The following is a 21,373-nucleotide window of genomic DNA, read 5'->3' on the forward strand; positions in this document are numbered from 1 at the left end:
TCTGGACAAAGCTAAAATCACGGTGGGACAAAGGGCCAAAAATAGGGACAGATTTTAAATATTGCTCTTATACATTTAGAAAGTTGTTCGAATTACAGATTTTGTGTTAGCATGTATTTTCTGAAGGATAAGAAGTCTGAAATTCAATGCCTTCTATTATTTAGTGACTGCAATCCTCAGTGATTTGCCAAAAAAGACAAATTTTATGAGAAACAGACTAAAATGCAAGGCAAAAATTTGGATATTCTGTGACAATCTGGACAGTTGAGAGGTGTGCTGACCAGCATCACATGCAAAGCCATGGAAAGACTTATCATGGAACTCATCAATAAGGGCATAAGGAAACTCCAAACACTGGACCTACCTCACAATATTCCATTGAAGGCAGTGGATGCCGAGACGCTAGAATGTATTAAACTCTTTTTCTTATCCTGGACTGGATTGTTGTATTTGTTTTGCAGTTCTACTGTTTTGCAGTTCTACAGTGTGTGTTGTTTACTGGACCTGCTTCAGTTCGGATTTATCAAGGGTAGGTCATACTTAGTCAACCTGGTGAATTATTTTTGAAAAGGTCACCAGAGCAATGGATGAACGCAAAAGGGTGCACTCTGTATACCTTGATCTGACAAAAGCTTTTGACACAACTGACAATAGCTCCCGATGTGACCTGTTCTATTGCCAACTGGCTCATAGTATGCAGGAAATCAAAACAGGAAGTTACCTCCACAAAGAGACCATTCACCAGTGGAGTCACCCAGGGTTTTCTGTTGGGACCTCTCATGTTTGGTATCTACATTTCTGAAGTCAAAACCAATACCAAAGGGCTCTGAATGACGAAGTTTACAGATGACTGCAACCTAGGAACACTCATTGAATCCCCAAATTACTTAGCCATCTTGCAAGAAGTTTTGTCCCAAATAAATAACTGGTGCCAAAAAATGCACTCTGTATCCTGTGGGAAGTCATCTATCCCAGGGAACTTTCACATTAATAATATGCACCTAAGAGTTAACCCACTTGTTTGGGATTTGAGAACTTATATAGGCAATGACCTAACTTTAGAGAAACATGTGTCCATTTTTGTATCAAAGTCCTTCTGTATTGCACAGCTTACAAACAAACTGATTGTGTCTAGACCTAGGAATGTCATATTCCCTTTACTCAGCCCTCATTAAGCCAGTCATTGAACATAATGCCTTCTTTGGCATGCGTCAGTCCAAACACATGCAAGAACTGGAATACCCACAGAGATATGTTACTAAAAGGATGCAAGGCCTAAACAACATGTTCTCCTTGAACTGATTCAAAGCCCTGTCACTGTATTTGGTATCTTACAGACTGTTAAGAGGTAACCTGTGTCTGGCATGCAAGGTGTCCCCCTGACCCAATTTTGATGGATTTACTGCACATCGGTGAGTCAAATGGCATCAGAAATACTTGGTCTAGGGATCTAAACCTCTTCTGCAACATCAACAGAACAGTTTGGAAGGAATGGTGAATCTTGCAGAGGATGCTGTTGCTCTGGAACAAACAACCCATTCACATAAAGTAAAGTTCATCCCTGTCCATATTCAAGTACAACCTGGATGCATGGATGGGAATGATAACATTTACCCCAGGACTACCCCACTCTACTACTAATGAACAGAGAAATCTTCTATGTGCTTTATCCGATGCATGAGTCCCCTCAACTTATCTATGGTATGACATCAGTTATTCTCATTAGGGGTAATGCACAATTATTGACTATGGGATTTGTAAGAGCAGCCACGTGGTGCAGCGGTTAGCATTGTCGCCTCACAGCAAGAGGTTCTCCATTTCAATTCTCGGCTAGGGTGTCTTCTGTGCGGAGTCTGCATGTCCTCCCTGTAATTGCGTGGGTTTCCTCCCAAAGACATGCTGTAGGTGGATCGGACACTCTAAATTGGCCTTAGGTATGAGTGCATGTGTGTGTGCCTTCTGTAGAAGGTTGGGTGCCGGCCTGGCAACTCGACACCGTAAAACTCCACTGCCAATCATGAGTGGACAGGTGATCCGCTGTGGCAACCCCTAACCGGGAAATGCTGGAAGAAGAAGACTATGGGATTTGTAAGAGCAGATAGAGTGCCTTATGTGCATAGTCTGCATGTCCTCCCTGTGTTTGTGTGGGCTTCCTCCGGGTACTCTGGTTTTCTCTCACATTTCAAAGACATGTGCCTGGAGCTTTTCTCCCCAAGTCTCAGATGAAAATAGGTTCTGTCCTAGTTGGACTTTCATGGTCAACAAATGTTAAATACATAAATATATAAATAAATTTAACATCTATTAGTGGAACTAATAAGGTAAACAAAAATCTCATTAATTTTTCCGTTCCTATAAGTTTAGACAGTAATACAATTTAAAAGTGTGATTAAAGAAAAATTGTAAAATAGTACTGGAAAATACTAAACTTAATAAAACAGCAGGAACCGGACGATGTTTCATTTACAAAAAAAAAAAAAAAAAAAAGTCTTAAGAGTTTATGTAAGTATAATGACAGGAATTATAATGTTACAAAAGTTCTTAAGGTTTATATCCTTGCGCACATTATAAGTGATGTAAATACATTAATTTGGGTACATTCATTTTCATACTGCACAACAAAAAAGGGTGTATATTAAATGATTTAACTGCCAGATTAAAGGGAGAGTGTACATTATACAATGTGTTCCAATTTTTATACTGGCAAATGTAAAAGAAGGCTTTGTGAACATATAAAGGAGTGTGCAACAGATATAAAAAACAGAAACTCAAAAATGCTTTAGCCAAATCCATTTTGATATGCAATAGCATTAACAAATCAATTTTCAGTGTTTTGCATTTCATCAACAATATGTTAGAGGTAAAGGAATAGAAATGGCAGTTATTACAAAATGCATGCACATTTCCAGGCTTAAATCCATCCCTCCATCCACAACCCTTTTTTTTACCATTTTTGCACAACATTAAATGTTTTTTTATACTCTTTACCAGCAATGAAATGTGGTGGTGCTGCGGTAGCGTTGTCGCCTCACAGTAAGACGTTGTTCTGTTCAATTCTCAGCTAGACCGTCTTCTGGTGTAGACATGTGTGAATGGGCGACCTTCGTTGAAGGTTGTTCATCAGGGCTGGCAACTCGGCACGTAAAAATCTACTGCCAATCATTAGCGGACCGGAGTTCAGCTGTGGCGACCCCTAAGAGGGAAAACCCAAAAGACACAACAACAACCAGCAATGAAATGCCTTGGGTGACTTGTAGTATTTATAATATATTTTACAATATTAGTTTTCACATTGTTACGTAATTGTGCTTACATGACCTGCCAATGCATTTAAATTGAGTCTGAATATGGTCTGAGGTTTTCTGATAAAGTTCTGTTAAAGTGTACAAATGAAACTGCTCAAAATTAAATTTTTCTTGCGAGTACAGTTGGTGTTTTTTTAAATCTCTTAGTTCTTCTGGTCACACTCTACAGCTGAAGGGTTTGCAATTGTTTTTATTTATTTTTTTATTTTAGTAATCAGGACATGAGTAGAACTGCATCAGATATGGCACTGAAAGACAGAGACAGAGACAAATATTTCCTTTCTAAACTAGTTTACGCTAAAATAGTCATGGGATGTTAAATCTATCACGTATGCATCTTTCAGTTCAAATAAAGATGCAGAATAGTGCCAGCATAAAGAATTTAGGTGAGTACTTGTCTTGAGAACATCTATTTATATCAAGAAATGTTCATTATATATTCTACATAAAAACATTAAAATAGATTAATAGGCCAGCATGCACACCATTTTCAGCTGTTATCTAAGCTGACTGTATATTTTTTATCTGAGAATGATAAGACACTTAAAAAGAACAAGCACAGTAGTACAGCTTTTGGCATTGTTGTCTCACAGCACTTGATTTCCTGGTTCTGTTCCCAGCTGGGGTGCCTTCTTTGTGATAACTGCATGCTATCTTTTTGTCAATAAGAGTTTTACCTAGGAGATCAGATTTTCTCATACATCTTAGAAGACATTCTGATAGGTTAAACACTGTGTGTCTGTGTGTGTGTGTGTGTGTGTGTGTGTGTGTGTGTGTGTGTGTGTGTCTGTGTGTGTGTGTGTGTGTGTGTGTGTGTGTGTGTGTGTGTGTGTGTGTGTGTGTGTGTGTGTGTGTGTGTGTGTGTGTGTGTACTCACATGTGCATGGGGGGGCCATTCAGGCACGGATTGGCACATCTTTTAGGAATAGTTTTATATTTTGCCTGCTTCCAGCAGAAACAGGATCCCCCTCCAATATGACAGTGAAAAATTATAAAAATAGTATCAAAACATGAATGAAAAAGACGCTTGAAAGGAAAAGCAAACGGTATAAACTTGCCATATTCTCAAACTTTAACTAACAAAACCAATAATGTTTGTTTGTCTTTCGGCTTTTTCCAGGTAAGGGGTCACCACAGCAGAACTCCGGTCCACTAATGACTGGCAGTAGATTTTTACGAAACGTCAAGGTGCCAGCTCGACGCCCAACCTTCAACAAAGGAACATCCATTTACGCACGCATATCTTTCGAACGCTACCCAACCACGGGGAGGACATGCAGACACCACACAGAAGGCACTCCCAAGCCACGCCAAGAATCGAATGGGAGAACCTCTTGATGTGAGGTAACAACGCTACCGCAGTACCACCGTGGCATTCTTACCACCGCGGCATTCTAACAAACTAACAAAACCAATAATATTAAGGTAGAATATTGAGGTAAACATTTACAAAAATCTTATCTTATCTCTACAAAATTATGTAAATTACAATATCTCACAATCTATTTCCTTTGTTTTGCTCTACTAAACAGTGTAACACCTACTCTGCAGAGATGCCAAACAATAAAAAAGAAGGCAGGTTTGCACTCTTCAGTACCTATTTCACTTCTAAATATGCTTCCATTTTTGTTCATTCTATGGATAGTTTTAAAACCATAACAATATTAAAGACATTTGTTCAGTTTGAAACAAATTACAAAAAGTTAATAATGCAGTAGATTCACATTTTATGTAAGGCTCTTGCTTTTTGTAGGTACAGTATAAAAGTTTTGAATAAACTTGCATAAACATATCTTCACATGCAATAAAATTGTTTTAAAAATTATTGAAATATTTTAGGATTGCAACCATACCATAACAGGTTGTGATTGATAATTGAAAACGGTGACCTTCAGAGAAAATGCCTCTCCACGAATTACAGAATATGGTAGCGTAGGCTCCAGGAAGAATGGTTTGAACGTTTTCAGAGAAATTGTGGGTGCCAATCCAAAACCCACATCAGCTGTACAAAACATTTCAGCTTTCCACTCAGTGATAGTGTCGGGTGCAGTAATGGGATACTCAGCTGTTCCTGATGAACTGTCAGAGAAACAGACACACTATAAAATAAAGTCAGGAAGATTTGCATGTGCTGCAAATAATAAATAATCTTAGCAAAGACTTATCATTTCCTATGCAGTGAAGAACAATGACTATTCAAAACATCATGTTATTCAGACTTCAGTTGTTATTGTAATATGTTTTGACACTGACATGCATGACAACAGCCTCACTGAATGTGCTGTAGTGATAACAAATATAGATATGTTTTAATTTAAAAAATCAAGTTCCTACTTACTAGACAAGGAAGAGAGAAGGTGATAGTTGAGCAGTCTACTGTTTAGTAACACACTACAGCAAGGCATCTCATGTCAATGCAGACGAATTGCATTACAATTTACAAGCTAAGTAAGATACATACTTGAAGTGCACAGTTCAAGGACAAGCTGATAGAAATCTACCAAGCACTAAATGATTGTGAACTGAAATATAGGAATTGCTTACAGTAGAAAAAAGTCATTTCACCAAAGTAAAAATATCATCGGGTTGTTTGACTGATGCATTTCTACATATTGGTATGTGGCATGTATGGCTGCGATGGTCATGAAGATGAAGACAAGTCAGGGGTATTCCAGCTACATGACTCTGGCAAACCGGCAGGGCGGGGGGAGTACTACACCAATACAAGTAGGTTGGAAAACCCACCATAAGTGACAATTACAATATGTGTTAAGGGTACAAAAACACTCAAGGATAAAAGAATGACTGATTACCGGTGACTCTGATGTACAACTTGACTACTGCACTCTATACTCAGGCCACAAGAGTCTTTAAGCAGCACATTGGTGATAAGGAGGTGTCACAGTCATCTGTGTGTCAAAACCTGAATGAGTCTCATGCTTTGCATCATGATTTGGAAGCAGAGCATATTCCCTTAGTCACCACAGGATCAACAGAATCCTTCATAAAACCTTCACCACACTGAAGGGCTGTGAACAGAGCAACTGACTGCACATGTGTGATCTCAAGGTACCTTTCTGGTCTACAAGGACAGGCTTGCATTAACAGAAATGAATGCAATTCATTCATCTTCTGTGGCATATCTAACCTTCTATTGTGACTGTAAGCATTTGCCTACTTTATCACATTTTGCAGACATCTAAGACAATATCCCAGAAGTGTGATTAATTACATTTGCTGATCACTGTTAGGTTTTGTTATTTGCTCATCCACTAATAATAAACTGTTCTGACAAGAACTGGAATATGCATGCATCTGGTGTACTGAAAATGTTCCCAACTTTAATGCAAAAAAAGTGCAGCAGAATTGTTTTTCGCAAAAAAACCTGCTTCCACCTCGTATGTTCAAAGTGGGACTCCACTTCAGACAGATATGGCCATAAGAGACCTGGGTACTTATATAAACAAGTCTCTCTCATTCATTCATTATGTTTCCATCATATTAAGGAAATATTTCTATATGGCTCAAATAATTCCCAAGGGCATATCATCGAGATCCAAAGAAGTCATCTCACCCTTGATGCCTGCTGAGATGTGTAAAGTCTCACTTAGCAGAACTCTTCCAGCAACTCTTCAACCTGAGTCTCTCCACCGGAAGTGTCCATGAAAAGTGGAGAATGACAGTTGTGGTGCCCTTCCATAAATGTGGATCCTCTAATGACCCTGGGAATTGCAGGCCTATTATTTGCAAGGCTGTGACCATACTAAAAGAGACATAGAGGAGCTCTCTGACCATGTAGCCCAGGCTGGTATGACCCTGACCTTGAGTAGCATATTGCCCTTACCAAGAATGATGCCACAGTATAAAGACAAAATGATCAGTTTCAACAATTGGCTAAAGTATTGGTGTCATTCAAAGGGGATCCAGTGTCTGTCAGCCTGGGATGACATGCTCGACAAGCCACGTTGCTTCGCTAGGGATGGCTTGCACTTGTCACCCTTAGGCTTTCATATACTGGCCAAGGCTCTTGCCACCCCCATAGTGCCTTTTTTAGGCAAGGCTCAAAGGACAAACCCACCTCCATAGACAACCCAAGGATAAAAAAACTAAAGGTAATGCTACTCAATGCCAGAAGTCTAAACCTCAAGATGCACGCACTCAAGGCTCTCCTCAGCATGGAGATAATCGATGTCTGTGCAGTAACAGAAACCTGGTTCAAGGCTCCTGAGAGCACCCCAGCACTGCCAGGTTATAACTCATACCATGCGTTTCGGCCCCAAAACTCGGACCGAAGCACAAAAGGAGGGGGAGTATCTATATTCATCAAAGATACCTACACCTCCAGGTTGGTGGCACTGCACGAAGCATCGGAAACCATCCATGTGCAACTAACAGCGGGCAAAACTGCCTTTCAGTTTGTAGCCTGCTACAGAACACCCTCCCTGTTACAGGAACCCCACTTGGCATTCCTGAGAACACTGGAGAATATGAAAGTCTCTCCCAACACTATGTTATTGGGTGACTTCAACTACCCAAACATTGACTGGGAAAACTACTCAAGCCTAAACACCCTCGCCCAACGGTTCCTTGAATTTAAAAACTCTAACACAATGGAACAACTGGTCACCACTCCCACAAGAGGGAACAACATATTGGACCTGGTCATCACCAACATGGGGACTCTATGTTCCACACCAGAGGTAAACCCCTCATTGGTAAGATCAGACCATAAATAAATTTCCCTGGACATCCATATCCCTTCCCCACCCCCAGCCAAGGAAATCACTGTAAAGAATTTCTCAAAAGCCAACTTTGCACTTCTAAAGTCTGAGATGGAATCCTACAAAGCCCCTGGGTCAGAGGATAATACAGCCCAATCCGCATAATCCTTTACAAATGCATTCTATGAGCACCTGCAGGAATGCATGGATCGTGCTATCCCAAATAAAACCAAGACTCACTCCTCCAAAAACAGGAGACTGGTCTGGTGGACCCCGGTCATAAATAAGCTATACAACAGAAGGAGGAAGCTACTACATGACAGAGCAAAATCCCAAAAAGGGAAGGCATCTCTGATCAGTATTAGCAAGAAACTTCATTCTCTCATAAAATCATCAAAGGCCAGTTTCGAAAGAAAAATTGCCCTAGACACTAAAGATAATCACAAGGCCTTCTTTAGTTATGTCAGGAACATGGGCGAAAACTCCCAGATATGCTCTGAATTGTTGCATAATGGTACAAAATATACCGAACCTACAGACATAACCAACATCCTGGCAGACAGATTCAGTGCAAACTTCTCCCCTCCTTCCCCCCCAAAGGAGCAAATGCCTATCCGAACTGAATGTAACCTCCCTGACATCACAGATGCACAGGTGAAAGCTGCCCTCTCCAAAGCAAAAAACACAGCATCTATGGGACCAGATGGTGTCCCAGGCTGTGTCTTACATGAGCTCCAAGAAGAACTGAACCCTCACATTAAGTCACTGTTCAAACTTAGCCTTACTACAGGATATGTACCCAAAGAATGGCGTACAGCTACAGTGGTCCCACTCCACAAAGGTGGTGCCACAACGGACCCCAGAAACTATCGCCCCATAAGCCTGACTAGTCTGGTCTGTAAAGCTATGGAGCGTATTATCATGGAACTCATAAACAAAGACATTGGGAGCCTCCAGACACTGGACCCTACCCAATTCGGCTTTGTTAAGGGCAGATCTTGCCTCTTAAACTAGTTGATTTCTTTGAAACAGTTACCAAAGCCATAGATGAGGGCAAGGTAGTCCACACAGCCTACCTGGACCTCGCAAAAGCCTTCGACACAATACCCCACTTGGGCATCATAAATAATCTTACCAGCTTAAATATCAACCCCTATATCACAAGATGGGTTGCAAACTGGCTCAGAGATAGAACCCACATGGTCAGAATCGCAGGTGCCATGTCCAAATCCAAACCAGTTACAAGTGGCGTCCCACAGGGCTCAGTTCTGGGACCTCTCTTAGGTTCATAGGTTCATAGGTTCGTACTAGGCTATCTGCCCTAGGGCATTTATAAGCCTAGCCAGAGTGTATGTGGCCTACACCACCCCTTAGGATGAGAATACTACGCCCTTTTAGGGTTTAGTTTACTATGCCTCTGTCTAGTAGTGACAAAGAGATGACCCCCGGGGTAAACCTACGATCTCCCATCCACTCGTCGAGATTTCTCTTGAATAGAGTCAGTGAGGGGCTCTGCCTAACATGGACTGGGATTCTGTTCCAGAGTGTAGGGAGCCTCTGGGTTATGAATCTGTCCCTCCAGCACGTTCTATTTATTTCTATGTTGAGGTTTAAGTCACTTGTTCTCGTGGCTCTGATGGATTTGGATTTTCTGAGGTGGAGCATGTCCATTAATTCAGGATTGGACATGGCCTTGTACGTCAGGCACAGATCACCTCTGAGTAGGCGGTATGCGACTGAATAGAGCTGGAGTTTTTCAGTCGGGCAGCATATGACATATGTTTAAGACCCTTTATCCTCTTGGTGAGGAACTTTTGGGGTCTTTCCAACTGCTGCAGGTGTCGGGTGAGATACATCCCAAATGGGGCATTGTACTCAATCATTGGCCTGATAAGAGAAGAGTACAGGGCACAATGACCTCTCTTGATCTAGATGTGAAACCCTTCATGATAAGGTGGGCAATATAGAAGGTCTTCCTAACCACTTTGGCTATGTGAGTGTCAAATGAGAGGTTACTGTCAACCTGGGTCCCTAGGTCCCTGATTACCTCTTCCGTACTTAATGGATTACCGCCTATGTGGTAATTTGTCGGTACCTTGTTTTTCCCAAAGGGTATGACTATACATTTTTGGCGTTTAGCTTAAGGCCATGGCTCTGGCACCAATTATCCATTTCTATGAGGCCTCTCTGAAGGATGTTTGTGTCCGCTGGAGTATCAATTATGGCCCAGTTTGCAGTCATCTGCGAACTTTGTCAGCCACAATCCTTCTATGTTTGCCTGTACCTCGAAAAATAAATGCCGAACAAGAGGGGTCCCAGGACTGAGCCCTGTGGGACACCGCTTGTGACTGGCTTAGAGTCTGACATAGCTCCAGCAACTCTGACCCTGTGGGTTCTGTCCTTGAGCCAGTTTGCAACCCATCTTGTGACATATGCGTTTACATTTAAGCTGGTGAGTTTGTCTATGATGCCCGAGTGGGGTATTGTGTCAAAGGCTTTTGCAAGGTCAAGGTAGGCTGTGTGAACTGCCTTACCCTCATCAATGGCCTTAGTGACTGTTTCAAAAAGTTGACCAAGTTCAGAAGGCAGGATCTGCCCTTGACAAAGCCAAATTGGGTAGGATCCAATGTCTGTAGGTCCCCAATGTCTTTGTTTATGAGTTCCATAATGATCCTCTCCATAGCTTTGCAGACCAGGCTCGTCAGGCTTATGGGGCGGTAATTTCCAGGGTCCGTAGAAGCACCGCCTTTGTGAAGTGGAACCACTGTTGCCGTACGCCACTCTTTGGGTACGAATCCTGTGGTAAGGCTAAGATTAAACAGCAGCCTTATGTGTGGGTTTAGTTCCTCTTGGAGTTCATGTAGCACACAGCCCGGGACACCATCCGGTCCCATTGATGCTGTGTTTTTAGCTTTAGAGAGGGCGGCTCTCACCTGGGCATCTGAGATGTTAGGGAGGCTACACTCTGCTGGGATAGTTATTTCTCCTTTGGGGGGGGAGGGGGAGGAGAAATTTGCACTGAACCTGTCTGCCAGAATGTTGGCAATGTCAGTGGGTTCAGTGTATTTTGTGTCATTTTGGACTAACTCTGAGCATATCTAGGAGTTTCCACCCAGGTTTCTAACATAGCTAAAGAAGGCCTTGTGATTGTCTTTTGTGTCATTTGTGATTTTTCTCTCAAAGTTGGCCTTGGATGATTTTATGAGTGATCGTAGTTTTTTGCTAGTACTGATCAGAGATGCCTTAAATTTTAGGGATTTTGCTCTGTCATGTAGTAGCTTCCTCCTTCTGTTGTAAAGTTTGTTTATGGCTGGGGTCCACCAGACCGGCCGCCTGCCTTTGGGGGAATGGGTCTTGATTTTATTTGGGATTGCATGATCCATGCATTCTTGAAGGTGCCCATAGAAGGCATTTGCAAAGGATTCAGCAGTGTGGGTTGTGGTTTCCACTGGCCCAGGGGCCTTGAAAGATACCACTTCAGTCTTAAGAAGTGTGAAGTTTGCTTTTGAAAAGTTCTTCACTGTGGTCTTTTGTGCAGGGGGGGGGGGCGGGATGTGGATTTCCAGTGAGATTAATTTATGGTCTGATCTTACCAAAGAGGGATGTACTTCTGGTGTGGAGCATTTTGTCCCCATGTTTGTGATGATCAGGTCTAGTATATTGTCTCCTCTTGTGGGAATGGTGACTAGTTGTTCCATTGCATTTGAGTTTATGAATTCTAAGAACCTTTGGGCTAGAGTGTTGGGGCTTGAGTAATGTTCCCAGTCTATGTTTGGGTAGTTGAAGTCTCCCAAAATGATGGTATTTGGAGAGACATTCATACTCTCCAGTGTCTTCAGGAAGGCTGTGTGGGGTTCCTGAGTTTGAGAGGGTGGTCTGTAGCATGCTACAAACTGTAAGGCAGTTTTGCCTATGGTTAGTTGCACCTGGATAGTCTCCGATGCTTCGTGCGTTGCCACTAACCTGGAGGTGTGGGTATCTTTGATGAAAATGGATACTCCTCCTCCTTTTGTGGTTCTGTCCAAGTTTTGGGGCCGGAAAGCATGATATGAGGTAAAACCTGATAGTGCTGGGGTGCTCTCAGGAGCCTTGAACCAGGTTTCAGTCACTGCACAGACATCGATGTTCTCCATACTGAGGAGGGCTTCGAGGGCGTGCATCTTGAGGTTTAGACTTCTGGCATTGAGCAGCATTACCCTTAGTTTTTTTCCACTTGTGTTTTCTAGGGAGGTAGGTTTGTCATTTGAGCCTTGCCTAAAAAGGCACTATGGGGTGGCAAGAGCCTTGGCCAATATCCGAAGCCCAGGGGTGACAGGTGCAAACCATCCCTTTAAGCAGCGTGGCTTGTCAAGCATGTCATCCCAAGCAGACAGACACTGGATCCCCTTAGAATGACACCAGTAATTAAGCCAATTGTTAAAACTGATCATTTTGTCTTTGTACTGTGGCATCATTCTTGGTGAGGGTAAGATGCTGCTCAGGGTCAGGGTCATACCAGCCTGGGCTACATAATCAGAGAGCTCCTCTATGTCTCTTTTCATGTAGTCCAGGGAGGTACGTCTCAGGTCGTTCACACCTGCATGTACAATGACTGAGTCATATTTGTACTTGCTGTTGAGTGACCTGAGTGCTTGTGTTATGTGGCGGATTCTAGCTCCCGACAGGCAGCTTACTGTGACCCTCTCCTTGTTCAGTCTGGTGAGCGGGACATCAGTGTGCCTGACTATGGAGTTATCTTGTTCGGTATATACTTCTCTGAGGTTCAGGCTAACACGGGGGGATTATGGTTGACAAAGTTCGCAGATGACTGCAAACTGGGGGCCATAATCGAATCTCCAGCTGACACAAGCATCCTCCAAAAGGGTCTCACAGAGACGGATGCTTGGTGCCAGAGCCAATGCCTCAAGCTAAATGCTAAAAAGTGCATAGTCATCCCCTTTGGGAAAAACAAGGTGCCCACAAATTACCACATAGGTGGTAATCCATTAAGTACAGAAGAAGTAATTAGAGATTTGGGGACCAACGTAGATAGTAATCTCTCCTTTGATAATCACGTTGCCAAAGTGGTTAGAAAGACCTTCTATATAGCCCACCTTATCATGAAAGGGTTCGCATCTAGATCAAGAGAGGTCATTGTGCCCCTCTACTCTTCACTCATCAGGCCCATAATTGAGTACAATGCCCCTTTTGGGATGTACCTTACCCGACACCTGCAGCAACTGGAAAGACCCCAAAAGTACCTCAACAAGAGGATCAAGGGCTACAAACAGATGTCCTATGCAGCTCGACTAAAGAAATTCCAGCTCTACTCAGTTGCTTACCGCCTACTCAGAGGCGATCTATGTCTGACGTACAAAGCCATGTGAAACCCAGAATTAATAGACATGCTCCACCTCAAAAAATCCAAGTCCCTTAGAGCTACACGATCCAGGGACCTAAACCTCAGCACAAAAATAAATAGGACATGCTGGAGGGACAGATTCATTTCCCAGAGGCTCCCCTCACTCTGGAATAGAATCCCAATTCATATTAGACATAGCCCCTCGCTGACCCTCTTCAAGCGAAATCTGGACGCGTGGATGGGAGATCGCAAATTCACCCCTGGGATCTCTTCTGTGTCCCTGCTAGACAGGGGCACAGTAAACTAACCTTAAATGTGTACCTTCTGTGACCTACTTTAAAGAGGCACAGTAGGCTAATCTAATAGGGAGGCGGAAGCCAAATACACTCTGGCTAGGCTTATAAATGCCCTAGGGCAGATAGCCTAGTATCTACCTATGAACCTATGAACCTATACTATGGAACCACATCCCACTACCACTGAAAACCATTCAGAATGCAAACTCATTTTAAACACAACTAAAATATCACCTATCAAATCAATCAATCTGCTTCTGTACATTTTCAGGATAAATACCACTGTTATCGTCACCTTGTCATATCATCAAAGCATTTCTCTTCTTTCAGAGTCCTATACCCCCACAACCAGTCTTCACCTATGCCTTAATAGTTTTAATATTGTCTCCCAGCCACATTCATTATTTTGCAACACTGCTTATCAACTCTAGATTTCTAATATAAACCTTATTATGGCGATAGATATATATATAATTGTGTCTGAACCTGCTTTACACCCCCACATCTTACCTACAATAACAGTTTATGCCCTACCTAGTTCCTTCTCTCACCTCAGTTTCTTTGAATTTGTAAGTGCTAATCACATGATCTATTATTTATCTGACAAACCCACTAATACACCTCTTCAAATGCTCATTGTTCAATATCTACTAATGCATGAGTATGTTTTATACTCTAATAGCTGCCTCATCTTTCAAATATGAATGTAATCTAATTAGGAAATGTATCTGTAATAGCTAATGTATATTATTTAATGTCTATCCATTTATTTTACTGAATGCATGTTTAAAAATGTTTGCAACATGTTGAAGCTTTTCTCCCTGGACTTCCATTGAAAAAGTGTTTTTGATTAAACCCATTTGGACAAACCCAGTAAACAAAAGCAATATAAAAATAAAATGAAAACTGGGGACAGTTATTAAATCCCATTTTGATACTCAAATTCTCCAGCAAGGCCTGGACCAAACAGATGCTTGGTGTATTTCACATTGGCGTACTCTTAACACCAAGAAATGCTACATAGTTTCCTATGGCAAATCTGACATCACTACTGCTTACCATGTGGATCACATTCCACTTAAATTTGGCACAGCCATCAGGGACATGTTGATAACAGACATTCCTTTGACTCCCATGACTCTATGATAATTAAAAAATCCTTCTACCTTCCACAGCTTATCCTTCATGGCATCTCCTGAATGACCAAATAATGTATTATGCCAATTTATTCATCCCTTATTAGGCTGATCATTGAATATAATGCACTCTTCAGTAAGCAACTCACTTAGCTCCTAAACCAGCTTGAGAGACCTCAACACTTTCTTAACAAAAAGATCTTGGGTCTCAGTAAACTTAGTTACTCTGCCAGACTTAAAGCTTTGTCATTCTACTCAGTGTCATATAGATTCTTGAGAAGGGATCTTTGCTTAGCTTTCTGTACTGTGAATGACCCAGCACTCTGAATTCATTGACTTAAATAGAGCAAGTGGTAAAGCAAACACCAGTGCTAGAAGCCTAAACCTACACTGATAACTAAACAAACATATACCCGATTTCTGGAATAGACTGCTTTATCTATTAAGTCTAGTACTTACTTAGCAACCTTTAAAACTAATCTGGATGTCTGGATGAGTGATTGCAAATTTTCTGTAGGAATATGTAGAGGAAGTCTCCTTAATTGGAGGCACTGCTAGTTTCCTGCCGGTAACAGGTGATATGGCTGAGCTTCATAATGGCCTCTTTTGGCCATAAGCTTAGCAAAACCCTATGAAACTACTGTACTCATCCCTTATCAGACCTATATTTGAATACAGTGCCTTTTTGGTATGCACAGTTCCAAGCATATTACTCAACTGAAAAGTCTATCCAATCAGGAAAATTAAACGCCTTAAGTCCTTCAACTATTCAGTAGTATACCAGCTACTCTGAGGTGAACTTTGTTTACTTTTCAAGCCATGAAAGACCCAGCTCTATTTGGCTTCCTACTTTTTCACAAAATCAGTATCTGTATAAGAATGTAAGGACCTAAATCTACACCAACAAATAAACAAGACTCACTGGTGGAATAGGCTCTTAGGTCAACATAGTCCCAGCCTATAAAATAAAGTTACCACAACAGGTCAAACACAGAACTACTATGTCTATCTTTATAGCTAGACATGTTTTCATTTCAAGGTGGAGTCCTGATTGTTTTATTTCCTGCCAATACAAAAATGTCAAGATGACAAGTGTAGGAAACTATTTTTAGGAATTCAGAACTAATATGCAAAGGCACAGAAAGAGAGTCAGGAGATCTTAGTTTAGCAAAATTAATGTTGTAGTGTTCATTTTTAATTAGTCAATGTCTGTATTTTAAGTGTTACAATAATGCATTTAATCTGAGATAGTAAATAATATTCATTCTTTACATTGCTCAGAGAGACAGGACCTTGATTTCCTATAGTCTCCACAAATGTGTGTGTTCTCTGCAATAAATGGGATTATCATTCTCTGCTGAACTGTGTTTTGTAAAACTTAGGGCCGGATTCACGAAGGCTTACACGGAGTCTAAGAGTAGTGTAAGACTCCATGTAGCCTTCGCGATCCAGGAACAGCCCAAAGTCCGTGTAAGAGTTAGTCTAACACGGCTCTTACACGGAGTGGGCGTGGCTAAGCTAATCAGCCCACTTGCAGCCGAATAGCATGCAAATGAGGCTGATTAGCGATCCAGGAAGCCAAGAACAGCCCGTGTAAGAGCCGTGTTAGCTGCAGAAATGTACTCAGTTGACAACTGAGTATGTTTCTGCAAACACGGCAATGGAGCCATGTCAGCTCCAAATAAAGGGTGCATATGTTATAGGCAGCATGCCAATGGCCAAATATGTGGCCATTGGCAATGCAACCATGCAAAAATTTAAAAATATTTTTTTTTTTCGGCAATTGCCGATGTGTAAACCCAGCGCAGCCCCACGCAAACGGGCTGCGCTGCATAAAACATGAAAACGAAGGTTTTAAACCTACAAATGTAGGTTTTATGCATTATATGGAATGTCAATGGAGGGACCAGCATAGGAAAACCAACATGGCCACCGTGTAGTGGTTGCCAAGGGGGGAAGCCAAGTGTAAGAGATGTAACTAAGCATTAGTAGGCAATCTGATGCAAATTAGGGTAAGGATACTGAATACCACTGTCACATAGTAAATGAGCACAGTCTGAGTAGTGTAAGAGTTACAGAAGGGGGAGGAACAGAGTAGGAGATAGGTGACATCACAGGGGGGAATGGTAGAAAGGGATAGAAGTCATTGGAAGGTAGAGTTACATGACAGATGTCAGAGAGATATCAAGGAAGGAGGTGTGCCCCCAAGTAAACATGAGAAAGCCAAGAAATGGAAGGTGTACACTGTTGCCTACACCAAGGTTTCTTGTTGGACATGTATCTTGCGCAGCGCCGTGAAGCGAGTAAGGCGGTGTCTTGGCGTGTAAAGCAGTGTGCACGCGTGTAAGGCAGACTAAGCATGTGGGAGCGTGTTGGGAGCTGTTTAACACCGTTTGCACGGGCGTGCACGCGTTTAAAACTGAATAAGCAGATTTTGAACTGTGTAAGTGTGTGTGCGCGCGTGTAAGCCACTGTGAGCGTGTTTCTGCTGGTTTGCACACGGCCCCACCCTGAGGAAACAGAAAGGAAAAAGGAAACAACAGATGTACTAGGAAGTTAGCAGGGAATACTGTTGGAGCTAGCAGGTGAAAACAATTAGATGCAGGCAATTACACAGGCAGAATACTAGGCCAGCCCAGCACTTAAAACACTGCAAACAGCAGTGTAGAATGTTTCTCTCAAGAGACACTGCAAGACAGGAGTTAAGTTATCAGAAGTGAAAACTGAAAAAGCTGAACTCAGAGCAGAAATGTTAGGGGCTGCCATAGCTGTCATAATGAGACATAGGCGACTTGCTGAGGGTGGTGACAATGCAGATGGTGCCAGGCAACCCGCAGTGAGGAGACGGAGAAGAGTGTACAGGCCCAGGGTCACCTACCACGGGTTACATGAGCTGGAGATAGTAGAGCGCTATAGAGTGGACAGAGACCTCCTGCAGCAAATAGTGGAGCTGTGCAGGCCACGCCTCACACACAGAACCAACAGAGGGGAACCCATCCCAGTGGAAACCAAGGTATGTGTTGGCCTAAGAATACTAGCAACAGGTACCTTCCAGAGACCAACTGGCGATATGATGGGGATATCACAGGCATCAGCTTCCAGGGTACTGCACCAGTTCCTGGATGCCATGTCAGCACATGTCGGTGATCATGTATACTTCCCCAATGCCCGTGAGGTATTGGCCAGCAACATCCGTCTCTTCCAGCAAATAGCGGAATACCCTGAGGTACTGGGTGCCATAGACTGCACGCACATACGCATCAAAGCACCAGCAGGAGAGCGGGGTAGGGCCTACATAAACCGCAAGGGCTTCCCCTCCATCAACTGCCAGGTCGTGTGTGATGCCCAGGGCATAATAATGAATGTGTGTGCCGGCTGTCCTGGGAGCTACCATGATTCCCACATCTGGCATTTGACGCAGCTGTACCAGACATTTGCCAATGGGGACATCCCACACGGACACCTAGTGGGGGATGCAGGATATGCACTGGAGCCGTGGCTGATGACACCCATCAGAAATGCACACACACCTGAACAGGAATGCCATAATGAGGCACACGCACAAACACGTAATGTAATAGAGCGTGTGTTCGGGCTGCTCAAGTCACGGTTCCGGTGTCTGTACACATCTGGTGGAGCCTTGCAGTACACACCAACTACATGTACCCAAATTGTCATGGTATGTGCTATGCTACATAATATGATCATGCGAAAACAGCTGCAGCAGGATCACCATAGGGCTGGGCCAAACAGCCCCCCACCATCGCCAAGGCCACCACAGGCACAGCGTGACTCGGAGGAGGAACAACCTGAGCCTGCCCCAGTAGGCAGAAGGAGGCGTGCCCAGTATGCCCTGGCTTTGGCAAAGAGGCAACGCATAGCACATACATTGGCTCAGTAGGAACCTTGGAAATGATACCCCTCTCCGACTCACCATATAGTAACAGGGATGCCTAATGTGACACAACCTGCTCACAAACATGTACAGGGAAGTGTAATATGTGCATCCGACAGAGGCAGCCCTGCAGCACCACCTGAGGCATGAATGCTGTGTGTCAAGTAATGTAACACCAAGTACCATATGCACACCTGAGGACCCCGTCTAACATCCTACCCTCAACAAGCAGCATGCCACAACAGGACAACGAGATGATGAAGTGCAACAATTACCGAAGTAATGCAGGTAGGCAAAGGGGATGAACTGTGTGCCAGTCTGGGATGACATGCTGAGCATGACATGATGCACCACCTGCCAGGACTGGCATGCACCTATCAGTGCAGGCCGTATGGATACTGGCAAAGGCTGTTGTCATGCACAGTGTGCCCTGAATAGGAAGGCGCAAAACACAAACCTATCTCCATAGGTACCAGAAGGGATAAGAATCAGATAAGGGATAAGGTCAAACAGCAAGATGCATGCAGACTAAGCCCACCCAGTATGGAGAATGTTGATAACTGTGCTGTAACAGAATACTGAGGCAAGGCTCACAACAGCACCCTAACACCACCAGGTTACACCTCATACTGTGCTGTACATCCTCAACACTTGGAACAAGCTACAAAAGGAGGGCGACCAGCAAGAATTGTCAAGGATAACCACACCCCATGTTGGTACCACCACAAAAGCAGCATGGACTAGCCATGCTCAAGTAACAGTGGCTAAAACCGCCCACCAGTGTATAGCCTGCTACAGAGTACTGGCCCAACACCAGGAACTGCATTGCACCCATGCTGGAATACATGAATATATCAAGTCCTCCAAACCACATTATTTTGGGTGACTGCAAATACCCAGACACATAGACTGGGAGCATTATACCAGCTGCAACAGTGTAGGACAAAAGGTCATTAAATCCACAAACCAAAAGGCCCAGGAACAACGTAGCACACCCACAAGAGGGGCAAGCATACTGGATGTGATAATCAGCAACATGGGTACGGGATGTCAAGATGAGAAGTGTATTGCACACTGGTAACACCAGACCATATAGTAATCACACTGGATATACAAATCCTGACCACAGTCCCTGTCCGGGAAATCACAGTGGAAAACATGTGCTAAGCATTATTTGCACACCTCCAAAATGATGTGGAAGCCATGAAAGGTCCGTGCAGGTGCAAAATATGGGCCACCTCAGAACCTGCAAGACAGCCACTCCATGAACACCGCCAGGAATGCTTGGATTATGCAGTCCCAAATTAAAACAAGACACAGTGCCTAAATCTGGCATGGTGGACACCAGCCATAACCAAAACATGCAAGAGAAAGAGGAAGCTACTACATGATAGAGCAAGCATGAACAATGACGTAATTACTGATCAGTAGTATGGCAATATAATCTGTCCACACATGCAATCCAGTAAGGCCAGGCACAACAAGTGGAATCTGTGAATCCTGAGGCAATGTTACACCTGCCCCAAGTACACAGACAACCACCAACTACACCCAAGAAATACAAATATATGTGAGAGATGCAACCATCCATCCAAACCGGAGGCAGAGCTCCCCAACTCAGTACACCCAAAACAAGTCAGTAGGAGAAGGTAACCACACACACCACAAACACATACCCACATAGACCTACCACAACTGCAAACCAAACACATAAACACAGAAATACATTCCGGAGGCAGAAATCACACACACAGCACACCAACAGAGGCCAATAAAGCAGACACCCAATGAAACAGCCTCCAAACATAGCACATGCAACACATAGCACACAAAGCTGGTGTGCCAAACAGTCACAGGCCAGAAGGAGAAACAACATGCCTGATACAGTTGTAATAGGTGACTCCATAGTCAGACACACTGCTGTCCCGCACAGCAGACTGAACAAAGGAAAGGGTACAGTAAGCTGCCTGTAGGCCGCTACAATATGCCACATAACAGAAATATGAAGGTCACTCCAAAGCAAACAGAAATATGATGCAGTCATAGTCCATGCTGGTGTGAATGACCCGAGATGTACTGCCCTAGACTACATGTAAAGAGACACAGATGAGCTATCCGATTATGTAGTCCAGGCTGGTATGACACTCACCGTTTGCAGCAACCTACCCTTACCAAGAATAATGCCACAGTAGAAACATGGAATGATCAGTCATAGCAGGTAGCACACTTACTGGTGTCAGTCCAAGGGGATCCAATGTCTGTCAGGTTGGGATGTCATGCTTGACAAGCCATGCAGCTGCCCTTGGGATGGCCTGCACCCGTTACCCTGGGCCTGAATAGTGGATAAGGCCTTGGCCACCTCCACACAGCCTTTTGTAGGCAAGGCTGAAAAGACTGACCCACCACCCGAGAAAACATAAGTGGGAAGAAACATAAGGGAAATGCTGACCGATGCCAGATGTGTACACCCCAATATGCATGCTCCCGAGGCCATCCACAGAATAGAGAACATCGATGTATGTGCAGTGACAGAAACCTGCTGCAAGGCTCCTGACAGCACACCAGCACTACCAGGTTATACCATGTACCATGTGTCATGGCCCCAAAACCTGGAACACTACATAAAAGGAGGTGAGTAACCATAGGCAGCACAGACACCCAGACGTCCAGGTAACTGAC

General features: G+C 43.3%; 1 protein-coding gene across 1 annotated transcript in view; it reads right to left on the reverse strand.

Annotated features, from left to right (window-relative positions):
- The window catches only part of LOC122808802 (alpha-2-macroglobulin-like), a 476,844-nt gene that overhangs the window by 407,406 nt on the left and 48,065 nt on the right, over positions 1 to 21,373 (reverse strand). The window contains exon 2 of the mRNA XM_044079853.1: positions 5,159 to 5,384. Coding sequence (XP_043935788.1) covers positions 5,159 to 5,384 — 226 coding nt within the window. The remainder of the gene's footprint in view (positions 1 to 5,158; positions 5,385 to 21,373) is intronic.

Source organism: Protopterus annectens, chromosome 8.part0 (assembly GCF_019279795.1).
Source record: "Protopterus annectens isolate FY-2018-M chromosome 8.part0, PAN1.0, whole genome shotgun sequence".
Taxonomy (NCBI): Eukaryota; Metazoa; Chordata; order Ceratodontiformes; family Protopteridae; genus Protopterus; species Protopterus annectens.